At 36.0% G+C, this 18,256-nt stretch overlaps 1 protein-coding gene across 2 annotated transcripts in view; it reads left to right on the top strand.

Annotated features, from left to right (window-relative positions):
* Nucleotides 1-18,256, top strand: part of LAMA2 (laminin subunit alpha 2) — a 335,107-nt gene that overhangs the window by 97,109 nt on the left and 219,742 nt on the right. For both annotated transcript variants that reach the window (XM_071437013.1, XM_071437012.1), the window contains exon 4: nucleotides 1,138-1,380. In XM_071437013.1, the coding sequence (XP_071293114.1) occupies nucleotides 1,138-1,380 (243 nt within the window). The remainder of the gene's footprint in view (nucleotides 1-1,137; nucleotides 1,381-18,256) is intronic.

Raw genomic sequence — 18,256 nt, 5'->3', positions numbered from 1 at the left:
GTACTCTGCCACTTAACACATTTCCTATTTTACAGTAATACTGATGGGTAATAAACATGAATTCAAATCTCCTTACTGTTTCTTTCATTGTTTACTGATCATCTAAACATTCACAAGAGATTTTGTGTGTACTAAGTCTAAATCTTGCAGCTTCTTTACAATGACTTTCCAATAAAAAAAACTTTAAGTATTAAATCATGCATGATAACCTCTGGCATCATCATGTGCAGACTTATAGCACTGCATCTTAAAAAGATTAACTTGATATGTGTTCTGCTTTTCTAATAGAAATAGCTGCTTCTTTTCCATGGCTTCAGTTTTATCTGTAGCATATGGCTGTTAGTAGGTTAAAAACCAAACCAAACCAGACCTGTGTCCCTAATGTTTGTCATTCTGCAATTGCAAATGTATTTGTGGTTTGCATTCCAGCAAGCTTGTACATAGAAAAATAAACCTTGATAAATTGATTGAATAGGCAGGTAAAATGGACTACAATGAGCATTGATTATCTGCTTGCATTCTGTTTCTGTAGTGATATTTGATGTGTCTCTCTCCTGTAAAGCTTATTCATGGTCACAGTGCTGAGTTGGGTGAATGTTTTGTAGAATGATTGAAACAAGATTATTATATAGAATGGTTTCAGCATGATGTGATTATCTTTCAATAGCTTAAAACTATGTTTTTCTTTAACAGAGATAGAGTTGTAATAGTTTGGCAACTCTTAAACATTGTTGAAAGTCTATGTCTATAAACACACATAAATGGATAAAGAAACAATGCCACTCTTACAAATTGAAAATACTTGAAAACAAACTTTGCAAACATGTGGCTGAAATGGCAGTTTAGCAAATACCTACTAAGCTATGTGAAACTTAAGAGTGCTTTGTAATTCTATTTTCAAAGTCTCTATTGGCCTAATGCAACTAATTTTTTTGTTTTCAGAAATATCAGTGAAGAATTTGTTTCTGTAGTTTTAAGAGTTTCCATGTAATCCAAGGCCATATTGCATTTCTAGGGGGAAGAAAACTAGCCAAGCATTAGCGTATTTACTGTACTTATTTTGGCAGCTATGAAGAAATTAGAATGAATTTTTCATTGTGTATTTAGTTGTATTTTAACAATACTTGTATTTTTCAGGTTTTCCAGATCGCGTATGTTATTGTGAAAGCAGCTAACTCCCCTCGTCCTGGGAACTGGATACTGGAGCGCTCGCTGGATGGTGTGGACTATCAGCCCTGGCAGTACTACGCCATCACAGACAGCGAGTGCCTGACACGCTACAACATCCATCCCCGCCCTGGAACCCCGTCCTACATAAAAGATGATGAAGTCATATGCACTTCTTATTATTCCAAAATCCACCCTCTGGAAAATGGAGAGGTAAGATCGGATGGTGTTCCATATGTAACATGGAAAAAACCCCCTTTGGTTAATTGGCTAATCTGCCTTCAGTAGACAGAGTGTTCTGGTACAATTGAAAGATGTGGTGAGAATCTATTTGCAAGTTTTAAAAGCTCATCTTATGCGGTCTTATATAAATGCACACAAGGTTCACTCTAATAAAGCATTCTACCAAGTAAACCAAGAAGTAAAAGAGTTTATCAGCTAGGCATTTAGTACTTTCAGGCAACTTTACGTGCTTGAAATATGTTCCCATGTCACTTGTGAACAAAGGGGAGAATACTTGGCAAAATCGCAGACTCAGTGAAGTCATAAAACATTTTTCTTTTAGATGCATTTTCAGTCCCTGTGTACAAGCCAGGATGTCAAATGATAATGATTTTAACCAGAATTTAATTTAATGCCTTAAGAGCTGACCGTCTGCCCCTGTTTATGCCTATTTCTTCTTCTTTCAGAGATCTCTACTCTTTTACTCTAAGTCCAGGCACATGAATCATGGACAGTCATTTGTTCTAATTGAGGGTGTGGAAAAGATGCGGTGGACTTGAGAATGAGAATCTGTACTTGAAAGAGCAAGGCAAATGTAACACCTGTAGCTGAAAATGCAGCCTTCTCTGTCACTTAAAATGATGAGAGGGAAAGCCATGTGTAACACATTCCAGCTGCATTTTTTTTTCACAATTTTTTTTCCAACACTTGCTCTGCAAATGAAATTTTAGCCTCAATATTTACCCCTCTGTTATTTTTTCTATTCCACTTTTTAATTATTTATTTTTGTATAAATAAGTACAAAATTACTTTCTTCTGTTCCCCTAAACTCAAAGCAATGGTCACATGCAAAATTGTTAATACAGTTGGCTTTGAGTCCTGGATATAGATATATATTGTTTGTTTCTGTTCTCAGAAAATTTCCAATGCCAGTTGCAAAAATTTTAAAAATCAGCTTTCAGTGAAAATATCCTGTAGATACACTTCAGAAAGATATAACCTTGAATCTAAGAGAGTCTCAGATTATCAAGAGTTATCAGATGGGAAATCATTTTCAGTTCTAGGAAAAATTGCAAGTATTTTGTATTTGTAGTTGTGCTTATATCATTAGTGCTGTATCATTTGCATGGCTATTTGTTCTTGTAAAATCTAGAAGGAGCAGATAAAGTGATATTAAAAGAAATAGTGCATATACATGTGCTGCATTTTTAAACTGATTCTAACTGGATGCTTTTTGGGGGGTGAACAGAATGCGAGTTAGCAATTTATCACTTGCAAAGGAATTTTATACTGTTTCTTTGGGAGACCATGTCCACACAGAAAATATAACGCAAAAGTAATTATTCCAGTAATTAATTTAATTCACATTGTTCCATTTATTTGGTTATCCAGTTCTCTCACAGGCAGATACTGATTCCAGTAGTCTGCTGTCTTCTTGTTTAAACCAGTGAGTCTCTGTGTTCTTCACTGGCTGAGCTAAACAGCAAACAACTTTATTCACACACATGGTATGTGTCCATGACTGAAACACTGGCTTAAAGCCTACTGAATTGAGTTGAACTTAATTCTGATCTTAAGTGTGCAATTAACAATTTTTAACCAGGTCTGATGTGCTCTATCCTTTCCTTAGTAAATTACCTACATCTGGTATGTGGTTTCATTAAAGACAAAGATGACTTTGAAGGGAGGAATGTATCTGTTCTATTCCACTTGGCAAAGGGGAGTTGTTAGATACTGGCATACTCATGAAAGGCATGGGATAAACCCTAAGTTAATCTTACCTCCTGTAGGTAGTTATTAATCTGAGATGTGGCTGTGATAGAGAACAGCTTGAAATGGAAAACCTAAGTATTAACCTTTATAGTGACTGGAAGAGTGAAGTATCATTCCACATGAACTAATAATCTTACATTTTTAACAATACTCTTTTCCTAAGTAAAGCACTAGTTTCAGCTGTCTGAGTAGCTAAAGGCTTCATTATGAAGCAGCATTTACAGAGAATTAACCCAGGTTAATTCATTTTCATATTTTGTCAAACATGTAACATGAAAAATAACATCTCTACCAATATCATATTCACTTGCAATTGTGTTGCTGGTGGCATTTGGCTCCTGGTCTTTCAGTGGAACTACATCTGCATATAACTTATGTTCATTCCAGGAGAGTTATTTTGTTCTGTGAATCCGATATTGCAGTCATCTTGTAAGACTTACAGGGTTATGAAATGTAAATAAAGTACCTTTGCTTCAAAGCCCATTAGTTGCTTGGGCACACCATTCTGGTGTAAATCCAGAAAACCTGATGAAGTGCACAAGGAACATGCTTGGCAAGCCAGTGCCAATGTCAAGTGTACATCCAACAAAATACTGTCTGAAGTTAAAAGTTGCCTAAGTTGTCATCTTAGAAAAATCAGAAAATATTCTCCTTATGTATTCTTTCAATGAACATTTTAGTCAATTACTTGATTCCTTAGGATATTTCCAAAAATGTTCATTCTAAGCCAAATATTTTTTGTTTTTTAATACTATTCCCATTTGCACCAGTAATATTGTCTTGGCCAGTCACAGAATTAGAACCAACAGCAGCTAGAACAACAGAGCCAACAAAACAAAAACAAATAAAAACCTTTTGTGATTTATCTTCAGATCTGTGTAACTAGCACAAGTTTAAATCAAATAAGAACAAGCAATCTATAGACGAGGGATTATTTGCAAAAAGTAATTTTATTGAATGAGTTAATGGAAATTGCATAATGATGACTTACAAATGAAAAAACCTAAGAAAATCTCAAGGAAATTTCTCTAAAAGTGAAGACTTGAATGCAGAAAGATTCCTAGCATTTTGGTTTCCAAACTAAGCTATCAGTAACAGCTGGAAGAAGAGTGTGTCTCTATACCATACTGGCTAAGGTAGACTTTTAGCAAAGCTGTTTCACAGCATCATGGAATCAGTAAGAATGGAGGGGACCACAGTCGGTCATACGGTCTAAACTCTTTGTATAAGCGGGGTCATCCTAGAAGGCGTGGCACAAGATTGTGTCCAGAGAGTTTTTAAATATCTCCAGTAAGGTAAACTTTGCAACCTCTCTGGGCAATTTGTTCCAGTGCACAGTCACTGCACAATAAAGAAATTCTTCCTCATGTTTGGGTAGAATCTCCTGTGCATCGGTTTCTGCTTGTTGCCTCTAGTCCTGATGCTCAGCATCACTGAGAAGAGCCTGGTTCATCCTCCTGCCAGCCCTCTTTCAGATAGTTTCATACATCAATGAGGACCCCTCTGTGTCACCTCTTCTTGAGGCTGAAAAGGCCCAGCTCCTTCAGCTTATCCTCATAAGAGAAATGCTTCAGTTCCCAAATAAATATAAGAGCAAAAGCTTCCCAAAACACTATTTCAAAACAAAAATTAATGTTCCTCTTTCTCCCTATGCCAGAAAAATAAGAGGAAGAGATTAGTTCACTTAATGAGCTATTCATTATCTTTTACTGATGTTTCTTGCTTTAATAGTATTTTAAAATATTTTTTTACACTGAGTAAGAAAGACCTGTTTATGTAAGGAATAATAGCTGATGTGAGTCTGGTATTTTCAATTAAATAAGAATGCTTATTTTGTTTCCATCTTTACTTAAATACTGTATAAGAATGTAATTTCTTTGTTTCTTTATTTCCTCAGACGATCATTAGTTTGAGAACTAAAAGTTAGTGAGTTACCATAGTGATTTTTACTTCATTTCACTTACACAGGAACCTCTGATGTTTACATCCAGTTTGCACCATTTTATTGAAATATTTCTTCTTCTGCTAGACTGAAATTTATTTCACGCTCTCTTTACCTTGATGACTAGGTGAATATAAGGCTCTGAACATTAGCCTTCAGTGTTGTAATTTTCTTTTCTGTGAGATGCTGAAAGATTTCTCTTCGTGAATGCTTGTTTGAATTAGCACATGTAGGTTATTTGTATGTTGATACATTGGAATCTTCCCTCTTGCTTACGGTTGTTTCAAAGCTGGACCATCTGAAAACTTCAGGTGCAACAGATGATCACTCTAACATGTTAGGAAAATGTATATTTTTTCATAGAACAAGGGCACATAGTTTTGTAGGAAGTAAAGTTGGAAGTTACACTTGGTAACAGCTTTCTTCAAACATACATGGATTTAGAGTGTTTTGTTTAGGCTAGGAGAAAATAGTTTTAAAAAACTGTTCTGTTTTTTCTTCAGTTCTTTGTGCAAGCAGATATTGAAAATCATATGCAATGAAGACAGTGGAAGAAAAGCTTAATTAATCTGATTAATTAACACTTCATTTTACTAAGAAGGCAAAAACACCCTCCCCCCTCCTGTCTCACCCTCCCACCAATGTTCTGGGAAATACTGAGTTTCTCTAAAATAAGGCTTTCTGAAAGTTTAAAAATTGAGAGTAAGGTGATGAATTTAATTCTGACACTTTAAAATCTTAATTGAAATACCCATTGTCTCCATTGTCTGTCATCAAATAGAGTTATTCTGTCAAAGTTTGTTTAAAAAAAATACAATTATTTCTGGTGGTGTGGAAGGTATGTAAACTTTCAAGAAAAAGAAATCATTCCCTATTTGTGGGCAAAATCTGTCGTCAGAAGATGCTGCCTCAAAGGATATTTCTGTGGTTGATTAGAGTTTGGGTCATACAGTGACAATGGAGAGATAAAATCTCAGGATTCAGTAAATATTTCCTTGTAGAGAGTAAGAGAAACAATCTCTGTCCTGTGTGAGATGCCTTTCATATGTTATTTTCAGTTGCTGAGAATGTTCTGCCTTGACATTTAAATATAGAAAAGTTGAAGGATACAGGAAGCCCTGTATTTGAAGGGAAGTAATCTGATTGTAGAAATGAAAATGACACCTAATAGCCGTATACCAAGTGGACCAAATTTCCAAAACGTTTATCTGGATTCCTCATATTTAACACAGCCCTTGGTGTTGCTTGATTCTTTTCAGCAAGAAGCATTTGTGAAGCAAATGGTTAATAAAACAGTATTGGTAATGACTATTGGTTTGTTATTAAGGAGGTAATATAGTTGCATATCTGCTGTGTTCCATTGCAAACTGTATGGTACTGCCATGTTCAAAAGTGAAAATTGGAGACCGAAAGACTTTGGCAAGAGCTGTCTGTGTGAACAATGGAGTCAAAGGTTCTCTCAGTTCTGACGTCTTTCAACAGGAAAATTCTTTCTGTTTCCTCTATGTCTAAGGCTGAAGCAGAGGACTGACAGGGAGGAGTTATGGTGGAATTAAGTAACCGATCTCCTTCATATTCTGCAATAAGTCTTTCTATCACTGCTATTACAGTGGTGAGAATGATACTGCAGTGAAGGTGATGCTTCAGTTCTGCTCCTTTAAATGCTCAGTGTCGTACCTTTCTTGTGATTGTAGCAATGTAATTGTAATGTAAAAAAAAAAAGAATACTCTGTGGTAGTAAAGACAAGCCTTGTATAAGCATGTTCATTAGTCTTTATATTCTTCAGTCAAGTGGAAGTTCAAAGTGCTTTCTTACCAAGTTAAGAAGAAAAATAAACAGAAACAAGTGCCTTGAGAGTATTTTGTTAAATTTTGTTCACTTGTTGCCATAGAACTTGAATGCTTGTGTTGTGTCCATTTTTAAATGCATACTTCAGGTCCCTTGAAACCTCCCCCAGTGTTCCAGTACTTTGCTGAGCTTGCCTCAAGCCAGTGATACCATGAACATTGAACTCTAGTATTTCCCAATGTTTGCATGCTAGTTTTCTCCTCTTCATACAATAGTGCTTGTCCTGTTTGGTGCAGTCTCAGTGGTTCACAGAGAAGGAAGGGAAAAAAAAGAGACTTAGAAATGGACTTTAGAGTGTGTTCTTCTCATAGCTGAATTTAGACTGAGAATGTCAATGCTAAGAGGACATAGGGTATGAATTTTGGAAGTACTCAAAATGTATTCAGCTGCAGACTAAAAATTTTGAGTTTGTTTCATTTTTTCTTATTTGTTAATGATACAGATACTACACAGGTTCTAAAAAAAGATTGCCTGAGAGTTTGTGAATTACAGTGTTGATGCTTCCTTTATAGTTCCTATTTTTAGATTGATCCTCTCAGTTCCTAACATGTATTAAGTATGTTGTCTTTATTGCAAAATAATTTTCTAAAGTCTGAACTATTATTTCCCCTTGAGTAACAGTGATAGGTTTCAAATGCATAAGATATAGAAAAGGCATCAACAGTAAAAAGTAATGCCAGTAATATCTTTGTTCATGCCCTCAACTGCAATCACCCTAGGCATTTCTCATGAGTATGCTAAATTTCCATATATTTGACTTGCATTTCTGTACACTTCAGTACAGTACTTGTGGTTATGGCATATGTTGTCTTGTACCCATATTGTGTTGCTATATTTTCAACGGAAAAAAAAAGCACCATATAGAAAAATAGGTAACAGTCTATTATTAATGGATGAAACTGTTCATAAATTTAAGTGGATTCTACTGCCAGCATCACAGTTTAGACAAAGACATTAGGCAGAGACTAATGAATGCAGTCTGACTCAGAATCCAAAATAGCTTGGATTTTGAACAGCTTTTTTCAGCTTGATGTCTGAAGAGGGAGAATAACAATAATTTTAAGTAATTCAGATTTTTTCCCCAAACAATGAAAGGCAAATTTTTATTTTGATTGACATGAATTGTTCCATGTGATGCAAAATGAAAACATTTTATTTGGTCATTTAAATATTTTTTTTCAATACAAAGACAATGAAAACAAATTTCACAAAACTGTGAATGGAGGGCATGTGACAGTCTTTTCCTTAGAATGCAAAAGAAAATTTCAGCAAATAGAGATCTTATCAGATGCAATCCTTGCATCCAAGATGTTCTGCTTCCCAGGTTTTTAGCATACTTTGAGTCAGGCTGTCTAGCTAAGTGGCACAGCTTCATTTTCTAAGAAATAATGACTTTGGTTTTCTCTGGACTGAAATCCAAGTGTCCCATCAGTTTAGGATCTTTCTCATCCTGCTTTTCCATCTTAAAATGCACAATTAGTTTTTTGTAGTGATTAGTAGTAGGGACAGCCAACAGGATCTGTACGTATATGGTGCTTGTTATTAAAGATCTTTCTACTGAAGTCAACAGTGACCTTCAGATCAGCTCTGCCATGAAGGCTGTTAATCTCATTTTATTCAGTGTTGCATCACTTCAGAGGTTGAACAGTCCCTGCTTAACACTCTTAAGTTACTCATTAGGGATTACTCATACTCCCTATTGATTTTGGTTTACATTTTCTTTGCATCCCCTCCCACCCCCACCTTCTAGCTACAGCAGCTTCAGGAAGACTTCTGCTCAAGCCATTTTTTTGGATATGATTTTTTTGGATGCCATTTGTATATGATTGGTCTCAGTGAAATGACTTGATGATAACTTCTACTTGTAAGTCTTCTTTTTCAAGTGCTTTGAAAGGATGTAGCAGCCTAGAAAGTTACTTGTGTCAACCAAGAAGTGATAGAACACTGATTTTCTTCCAGAATTTTGGCAAATAAGCTTTCAGCTGCTCCAAACTTTCCAGTTAGAATAACTTCAAAATAAATGGTTTACAAAAAGAAATAAAACAGATTAGAGGTTTGGACAAAGATTTGGGTCTACTTAATTTTGTTGCTTTCAGGGTTTTTTCTTTTTTTTAAAATTTGGTTATTTGGCTTAGTACAACTAAACTTGAGTATCTGATCTGAGAAGAAAAAAGACCTTTAACAATGACTGCTAAATAAATTGATACATCTTAAATATTCTGTTTGCACAATGTTAAATTGCCTCACTAATGTGAAATTAACGTTTCCTGTTTTTCTAATAGACATTGAAAGATATGTGAAAGGAAAAGAGAAAGATTTGACATATATGCTCGGTATCATAGGAAAGTATTGAAAACAGAATTTTAAATTACTTTGTTATGTACAGTGGGAATTGTCTTTGCAATAATTTATTAAAAACTTCTACATTTAATTTTGCAAGCTGATAATTTCAGACTTACATTATAGCAATATTCACTGCTATTTTTTGCCTAAGAGAAAGGAAACTTAAGTAATATTTTCAAGTTGATAGTTCATACTGAACTTGAGCTTCTGATATTTAGTACTACAGAAAAAAAAGAAGGGATATAAAAATATGAAATGTACTTTGAAATTATCCTGCAAAGAGGAAAAAAATGTGCAAAGCTGAGTATAAGTAGTATTGCAGTCTCCCATTATTGTGTAAACAAGAGACAGGATATTTACTGGTACATCTGTGTGGGCCAAGTTGGAATGAAAGTTTCTTTTGTGTAGTTAGACAGCTCACTTTTCTGTCTTGGCACATCTTCTCTCCCTGAGCAGAAACTGATTTTGTAATAGCTACCATTTCTTGAAAGAAAAGAAAAACGTATTAATCATATGAATCATAATATTGAAAAGTAATCAAGTTGCCATATGCAAAAAACATACTTTACAGAGCAGTCTTTCAGTGTGAAGTCAAATTGATTAGAATATTTACCTTTTTTCTTTAGCATCCATCATTAATTGACCACAATGCTTACTGAAAAGAGAAATGTTACATATCTTTATGTAGATCTGTGACAGATTTTCCAAATTTTAAAAGGAGGATTCATGCCTGTAAATGTAGTTTATAACTCAACATACTATTTCAGCATTCCAAAGGGAACTGGTATGCTTAAGTGTTGGTATTTACTTGAATGACCTGAATTTATCTTGTTGGGATTGGTAGCAGAGTTTTGGACAGTAATAGATTTCATTCTCACAGCAGAGCAAGAGTAGTGGGTATTTGGTGAGGGGTTTTTGTCTTCTGTTTGATTAGAGGAACTGAAGATCCATTGTGGGTGGGAATTTTTTCTTTTTTTGTTTGGTTTTTTTTGTTTGGGTTTTTTTTTGGTTGGTTGGTTTTTGTTTTTTTTTTTTGTGTTTGTTGGTTGGATTTTGGATTTTATATTTTTAAATTAGATGTTACTATGGAAAATTACTGGGCAAAAGAATAGCTTAATTGTCAAAAAATGATTTTTTTAAAAAGGACGAATTGGTTAAAAGCCAGGTGGACTACGTGAAGGAGTAACTTTAATCCCTAAAATCTCATTGAAGCAGGGAGATATGAACATATCAGCCTGAGGCCAAATGTAGGTGTGCTTTCATATCAGTGGAAAAGAAAGGAGAAGGAAAAGGAAAGAAAAGAGAAACCAAGCAGCATAGTTTACTTGGAATTTTCAGTTTAAATGGTAAATGTTACAGAAATTCAATAGAAGGAAAGTTAGTCAATTAAACACTGTGGACCAATGGAAAAATGACTCAAAATTCAAACTACTCAAAAATCAAATTATTTGATTGAGGTCTGGAGTTTAGAACATTTAAATGAAGAAAGCAGAGAGATAGTCTGGGTAAGTAGACTAAGTAGACAGACTGTCTCGGCAAAGAAACTCTCTGTCAAAAAAACTGGTATATCATGCCTGAGGAAGAGTAGGAAAAGTAAGGGCTGCAGTACTACTTAATCAAGGTGGTGAGACTATGTAAGGAGGCTCTGAAGCCAAAAAAAAGGAAGAAAACCCACTATAGTTAAAGAGGAAACTATTCTTACCTTCCCATAGTCTGGGTAACTGTCACAAAGACTGCTTTTTAAATCCCTTTGAATGTTCTTTCAAGAAGCAATGTAATGGTGCAACTAAGATTATGGGATGCAACTCAAAATTTTGTGAGAAGAGGTGCAAGGCAGAGATGGCTCAAAATACTGTTATTTAAAGACTGTTCTGTAAAATGGCAATTATATTCTCACTGTTTAATATTAAGAAAAATTTGAAAGAGAATAGCAAACTATAAAGCAATCTCTGAGGGTAGAAATATATTACTATATATCCTCTTTTTAAATATGTAGGAGTTTATGCATGCTATTTGCAAAAAAAGAATAAATTTTAGAGTATCCAAAAAGGTAGCAGCATAAAGTACCTGAGTGTTAATAGGCTTTAGAAACTGAAAGACATCATTTAAAAGCAAGGAAAACAGGAATTTTGCAAATTAACGTAAAATCGTAGTAAGGCAAAAGAAGAGTCAAGAACCGAACTACTGCCTTTTCCTACCAAAAAATGTCTGTGCAGGAGGCTTGAAAAATCCAAAGAGAAGTGTTTTCAAGCACATCAGAATAATAAAGCTGATAGCCAAGTGAGATACAAGAGGCCTGCCAAGGACAGCAAATCCACAGCAGGTGGATTCTGTGGCTTGAGCTTCCTACAGAGGGACATAACAAAGTAGCCACAGTAGAGCTTTTCTTTGTTTTCGAAGTTGGAGGATCTTCTGAAGGAAGAACAGATCCAAAAGAACAGTTTAAAGTCCATGGCAGACTTGTTCCCCAGCTTTTATTGCTGATCACATTGTGGAGGATATCCCTGTGGTCATTTGGGGTCAGCTGTCCCAGCTGTGTCCCCTGCTGACCCCTTAAGCACCCCCATGCTCCTCACCAAGGGAGGCAGGGTGAGAAGTAGCTGGAATATCTCTGAGTTATCAATGCTGTTTTCGTCACAGACTTAAAGCATGGCCACACATAAGATGCTGTGAGGAAAATTAACTCTGTCCCAGCAAAAACCAGCTGGGACACTAGTTGACTATATGAATCATTTTATATCATGTATCATAACTGAAATCTGAAAAATCTGGGCATTTGAGAGTTTGACAAAACCCTGCCAAGTGCAGTTTTTTTTAAAATTAAAGTAAGCACTACTACTTTTGTAACTTTCCAACAATTAATCATGATGAGAGCAAAGAACAAAATGCACATTTCATGCATATGATTCTTTAATCTCCTGTGTTTTATGGAAGATTTCTGATTACATTCCTGGCCTGGACTGTTCATTGTGTGCTACTCAGAAGTGGATTTTTTCCCTCCCCTGACTTTTCTTTCAGTAGCTGCTGTAAAATATCTCTGAAGTCTGAACAGGTCAGGTTCACAGTTGGAGAGATATCAAAGTTTGTTGTATTCTACAACTGAATGTCCTATTTAATCTTTCTTTTTAAATCATTATAAATGGTTTTAAAGGAAATGAATGCTTACCATTCACAGGGATCCCATCTGGTTTTCAAAAGCATTCACCAGTGTATGTTCCAAATGACATGACACAGGTTTTGCTAGAACGTTGAGTCCAACACTATACAGTAATTGTAATGAACTTTTCCATTACAAAAAGACCCAAAAAAGTTTTGTAAAATTGCTTTAGTCTAAAATTCTTCAGAGTTGTGGTTCAAAACAAGAACATTGCATCAATGTAAAGCATATTACCACAGTTTATTTAATGATAACATTCAGGAGCAGATGTACTTGTTTACTGTTTGAACAGCTTAAATCTTCACATTCTCCCTCTTTTACATCAGCAGTTGTTTTTGGCAGCAGTTTGCAACTGCTTACAGCTGTTAAAAGTTCCTGTGGATTTTCTTTCTACTGGTCACGATACTGTATTGGCAGCAATTTGTCTGTAATTCCACAGTGGACTCCACAGTGTATCTCATTCAGGAGGGAAAATACAGTGTGAAGTGCCGTGAGTTTTTAGGATAATCATACAATGCATATAAGGGAAATCATCAAATCTTAATAGGAAAGAGGAGATGGGTGTTGTTTGGGTGAGTTTTTTTTAATATTGTTTGGTTTGGCCTACTTAGAAGCCTTTTAGTTAAATCTGAGGATGAGAATGCTTTTTATTATAATGTCCAAGAAAACATAACTTTCCTTTTTTGTGATTTATTTGAAATTACTTGTCTCATTTATGGTCATTGACCAAGAAGAGGTGTACTACTTTGAGGAGTAGTAAAGAAAAAAATATACTTTTTTTGTAATGTCATGTCACTTCAGTGCTTTCTTAAAAAAATAGCATAATTTGTATTTTAATGCGTTTTTTGAGTAATTTTGGAGAATGTGTTTAACAGACCACTACATTTCATCCTATAAGCAAAGAGGTGGTCATGTTTAACTCAGTAATGCCTAGGTATTTCACCTCTGATTGATCAGAACTCAGACTAACATAATTTTCATGCTTTGCAGCTTGAGTTGCCATTGGCATCAGCACAAAATACCTTTTTGCTGTCTTAAGAGATGGAAGCTCACTTCTAAGTGCACTTAGACGAGCCAGTAGAGCACAAACCATCGTGGTTGTGTACAGTACTCCAGACCTTGCATCTTGTCTGAGTCCCCATAGGCTGTGGTAGGCATAACTGTTGCTGAAACTGCAGCTCGATGCAATGTTTCTACTTAAGTAAAACAGTTACAACAAGAAAATAAAAACTTGAATTATATAAATACACTTTCAAGGTAATCAAGTTTCTTATTATTCTGTGATTTATTATTAACTATTGCTCTGACAATGAGCAGTCTGTTTACAAGTATGCAAGATGATGTCTTTGACAAATTGTTTTTTGTCCAAAAATGACAAGCATGAGAATTTCAGAAGCCATAACAAAGCAGTGGCTTGAATAGGCAAGTGAAATTGGAAAGAGAAAAATGACAAAAGCAAGTTAATCAAAACTGAAGCAATGAAGCCCTATTTAGTTTAAGCTGTAGGGTATAGATGTCAATGACACAATAGTATTTGCTAAACAGTTTGTTAAACTGACATTTGCCTGTATTCTTAGGGGGAATGAATTAGTTGAGATACAATCTGACATGCATAGCCCTTGACATTTTAATGCAAGTTTAAGCATTGCATTTCAAGCAGCTCTTGTAATCATTAGTGAGGCACAGAAGGGAGTTGTGCTTTCACTTACTAAAGCACTAATTTATTAAGATAGTGAGATGTTTATTAGAAATATAGCAAAATTTGCCAAATATACCATTTCTTATACACTATTATTATAAATATGTATTTATGAAAAAAAATTTGATGCTGAGTTCTGGCATAGGCTTCCATCTACTATTCCAGTTGTGAAATCAACTCTAATGATAGATTAGGTCTTGCAGTAAGAAAACTCACAGAAATTTTGTCTTTAGGGATTAAATATGAGATACCAAGAGATTAATTAATCAGCAGTAATTTTCCATCTACTGCAAATGAGCTATTTGCAACAGATAATTAAAGATGGTATTGCTTAGGAGAATTATGAGAGCTACTGAATCACCTGTTGAAAAATTTATTTTCAGCATTGTTCATCTTCATATTGATGTGCTTGCATAACTTGAAAATGTAAATCATGGGGTACTTTTCCCATTAGATCATTTTAATGCTGACATTTCTGTCTTCTCCACTCCTGATTATCAAGTTCCAAGACCTTTTGTGCAGGACAGAAACTTTTCTTTCCTGTATGCTGCTCTTGGAGATTAGACTTTAGTGAGACACTGATCTTTCTTGACAATAGTTTAGGGTCAGACTACTGCCTTACACAGAGTGCCAAGGCTGAAGCCCACAGTTTTGATATAATGTACAAAATAATCTACTGAGTACTTGAACAATGGAGTTCTTTACCACTACTAGCTAAAATTATTGTAGGATGATGTTCCCAGCCCATCCTTGTAACAAATTACACTAAGTAGCTTTCTCTTTTTATGAAAGAATTAAGTCTTCCAGTTTATCATCAGTGAAAAACATACTAGTGGTTAGTGGTGCTGTTTTCTTGAAAAGAAAGTGAGCAAAAAACTCCATGTCACACAGACACACAGCTGGGGTTTTTTATATCCTACAAACAGCTTGAGATTGATTGCACTCAAATTGCTTGGCAAAGTAATGGGCTTCAAATACCAAAGCTCTAAGTAGAAAAATGCACCACTTGGATTCATACATGGGTATTTTAAATTTGTATGAGAGCATGGTACATACTTAAAATTCTTTAAAACTTTGTTAAAGTGTGGTAATTTTAAGTAACTCAGCAGTTGATGATACACATTAATGCCAAATGACAGCATTTTGACTGTTGCTTTAACAGAGGCAGCTAATATGATTTGGATATCAGTTTGTGCCAGAAACACACACAGAAGGAGGGGTGGAAAGTGTGGTTTTAGGTGCTCAGCCGTGATGGTGAGGCACAGTCTGGGCACAGTCCTCAGCACTGGCTGCCACGACTGTCCCAGTACAGCAGAGCCCTCAGTTCAGGCCGAGTTCCAGAGCCAGGATGCAGATTTTAACCTCTGAGACTGCAAGAACTGTCTGGATCTTGCTGAGGTTGAGGGAGAGAGAGTGTCCTTGCCTGCAGAATGGGTGATGTGTTTGGGTGTTTGTGTCACCAAGTAAAGGACTGCAGAAGGATGTCAATAGACATCCATTAGACTGCACAGTATCAGAGGTGACAAAAATGAGTAACTAAGTTTTATCTGACACTCTGCAGCCTGAAGCCACAACTGTACAAGAGAGAGGCAGGCAGAGTCTGTGCCTGTTGTTTCAGAAATGGAGATTCCCTTGATGGTGAAGACTGCAAACTGGTGACTTCTGACACCAGGAGAGGGGCCCCTTCTTTGCCTGCAGATGGGCAGCATGACAATTCAGTACCTGGTAGCATGCAGGCTAGCAGAAGTGAGCTGAGAGCTCTGTTCAGTGAGATGTGAGCCAGCTGTGCCTACGTAACCCAGGAGCATTGGGAGGAAGCTGAGTAAGGGCGTACACTAAGTGGTATGTAAGGTAGCAAGGTGCCCTTGCAAGCAATGAAAGCCAAAAGTATCCTGGGCTACATTAGTCCAAGAGTCACCAGCAGGTTGAGGGAGGTGCTGAGAGCACGTGTGAAGAGGTGAGTCCTGTTCTGGGCTCCTCAGTAATAGATAGACATGGACATGTTGGAACAAGTCCAGGAAATGTTTGGGAAGACAAGGACTTGGAGAGTCAGTCCTCTAAGTAGAGGCTGAGAGGACAGAGTTTGTTTAGACTTGAGATGTCCCAGGGAGATTTTGTTAACATTTAAAAAGTATTTGATGGGGTGCAGGTTAATACTTTCCTCTGTCCTGAAGACTTATTACAAGTAAAGTCTAAATAAGTCATTGCTCATCAGTATTTGGGACTTATCTACTGCCAGAAATAGTAAAAAGTTTCTTAGGCTGTCTGTCACTTCTTCCTTGGCAGAAACCCAATGAAATGTGTTGTGAAGTTCTAGTTGTAGGTCTCATCATCACCTGGCTGGAGCACATTGCAAGCCCTTTCAGGTGTCCTTGTTACAGAATAGGATTGGATGGATCCAAGTATTTCCCAATATCCAGACCCAGCAGCTGAGAAATGTTACCTTGATAATTAATACCAACCTTTAAAGGGTGTTGGAAAAAGTGACACTATAGGCATGACAGAAACAAGGAGCTGTTTAGGAATGACTGAGTGGCTTATGAAAGAGAGGCACTGTAGATATAACAACATAAGAAAGTCAGCAGAAATAAAATGGTATATTGGATCGCTGTGAGCTAAAATTCAGCACCTAAACTGGGACAGCATCTCTTTAATGTTGTATCAGCAATTGCCCAGCGGTGTGGAACTGAGCTGTTCTTGTTGAAGGAAGACTAAGAATATAATATCAACCTTCTGCAACCCTTCAGCAGACTCTCTAGGTGTCACAATAAAATGTAGTGCAAAAGAGTATTTCTTAAAAACCTGAATGTTCTCAGTGCAGCTGAGATGGTTTTGTTGAAAACAGAGTGCAGATCCTGGTCCAAATAATTAACTGTCAAATAACTATGTAATTACACACACATGCATGCTACATTTTAGAATGGTCCCAGAAATCATACATCATATTTAAAGTGTAAAACAAGGAAAGATAATAGATATCAAAATTAACTGGTGTTATTTATATCTTTTCCTGCAAATGAGGCAAAGAAGTAAGAAAATAAGTTCCAGCAAATGAAATGTTAAACTGCAATAAAGATGTGAAAAAGATTCTGAGTGACTGAGTTGAAGTAAACCTTCTTTCAGACACATCAGATTCAAGAAATCTGCCAGAGAATTGGTGGGCTGAGAGATGATCAAAGAGTGTTCAAGAAAGATAAGGTCATCGCTGAAAAGCTAAATTAATGATTTGAATCAGTTTTTTCTATAGAGACTGTCAGGAGGGTTTCTGCACTGGAAACATTATTTACAGGAGAGGGGTTGGAGAAACAGTTGCAAACTAGATTGTTAACTGAAGAGGTGCAGAAAAAATGGACAAATTGAATAGTGAAAAGGAACTCAAGGCTAAAATACGTGAATTATAACAGTTGTTATTTAACTCCTCACTGTCAGATATTCTCAGTAACTGAGGAGCATGGACCGTCAAATGAAACACTATTTTTTAGTAGCATTCCTTAGTCATCCAGGGAAACTACAGATCTGGAAGGCTGATACATGTGCAAAGCTAATTAGTAGTAGAGAAATGAAATGAAGAATAGAGCTGGTAGAAAAATACATTTCTTTGTTCCAATTTCAGAACTCGAAGTATTAAGTGAGTTTAGTATGAGGCAGATCTAAAACCAGCAAAGGAAGGATCTCTTTCCCTACAACATGTAAATGAGATGAGAAAATCCTAATTAAGTGATGGTGTGGATATTAAAAAGTGACTTGGATTAAGGTGAGACAGAGTTCATGGAAATACTTTGAGGCCTGCCAGATGCATAGAAACTACCTATAGCTCAGCAAACCCCTGAGGAAGTATTATGTATGCTTGCCTTCATCTTACTGTTAGCATGCTGGCTTGGATGCTGTGTGGGGCAGACTACCAAGCTGGATAGGTCTTTTGGTTCTGACATGGTCCAGAGATTCCAGTGTACTTGAGATGTCCTTTGCATGTCCCTGTTGTTCAGCATTCTTGCAGGCAATATAAAAAATTAGAAAACTGTGTAATAGCAGCATTTGTTGGTAATGCGAAATTTAAGATAATTTGTTCTATTAGCAGCTTATGATACTGCATGAAAAATACTA

The sequence above is a fragment of the Agelaius tricolor genome, unplaced genomic scaffold, assembly GCF_023055355.1.
Source record: "Agelaius tricolor isolate 1412-34295 unplaced genomic scaffold, bAgeTri1.0.p SCAF_1, whole genome shotgun sequence".
NCBI lineage: Eukaryota > Metazoa > Chordata > Aves > Passeriformes > Icteridae > Agelaius > Agelaius tricolor.
The sequence above is the reverse complement of the archived record's forward strand: the minus strand, read 5'-3'. Positions and strand labels throughout refer to the sequence as shown.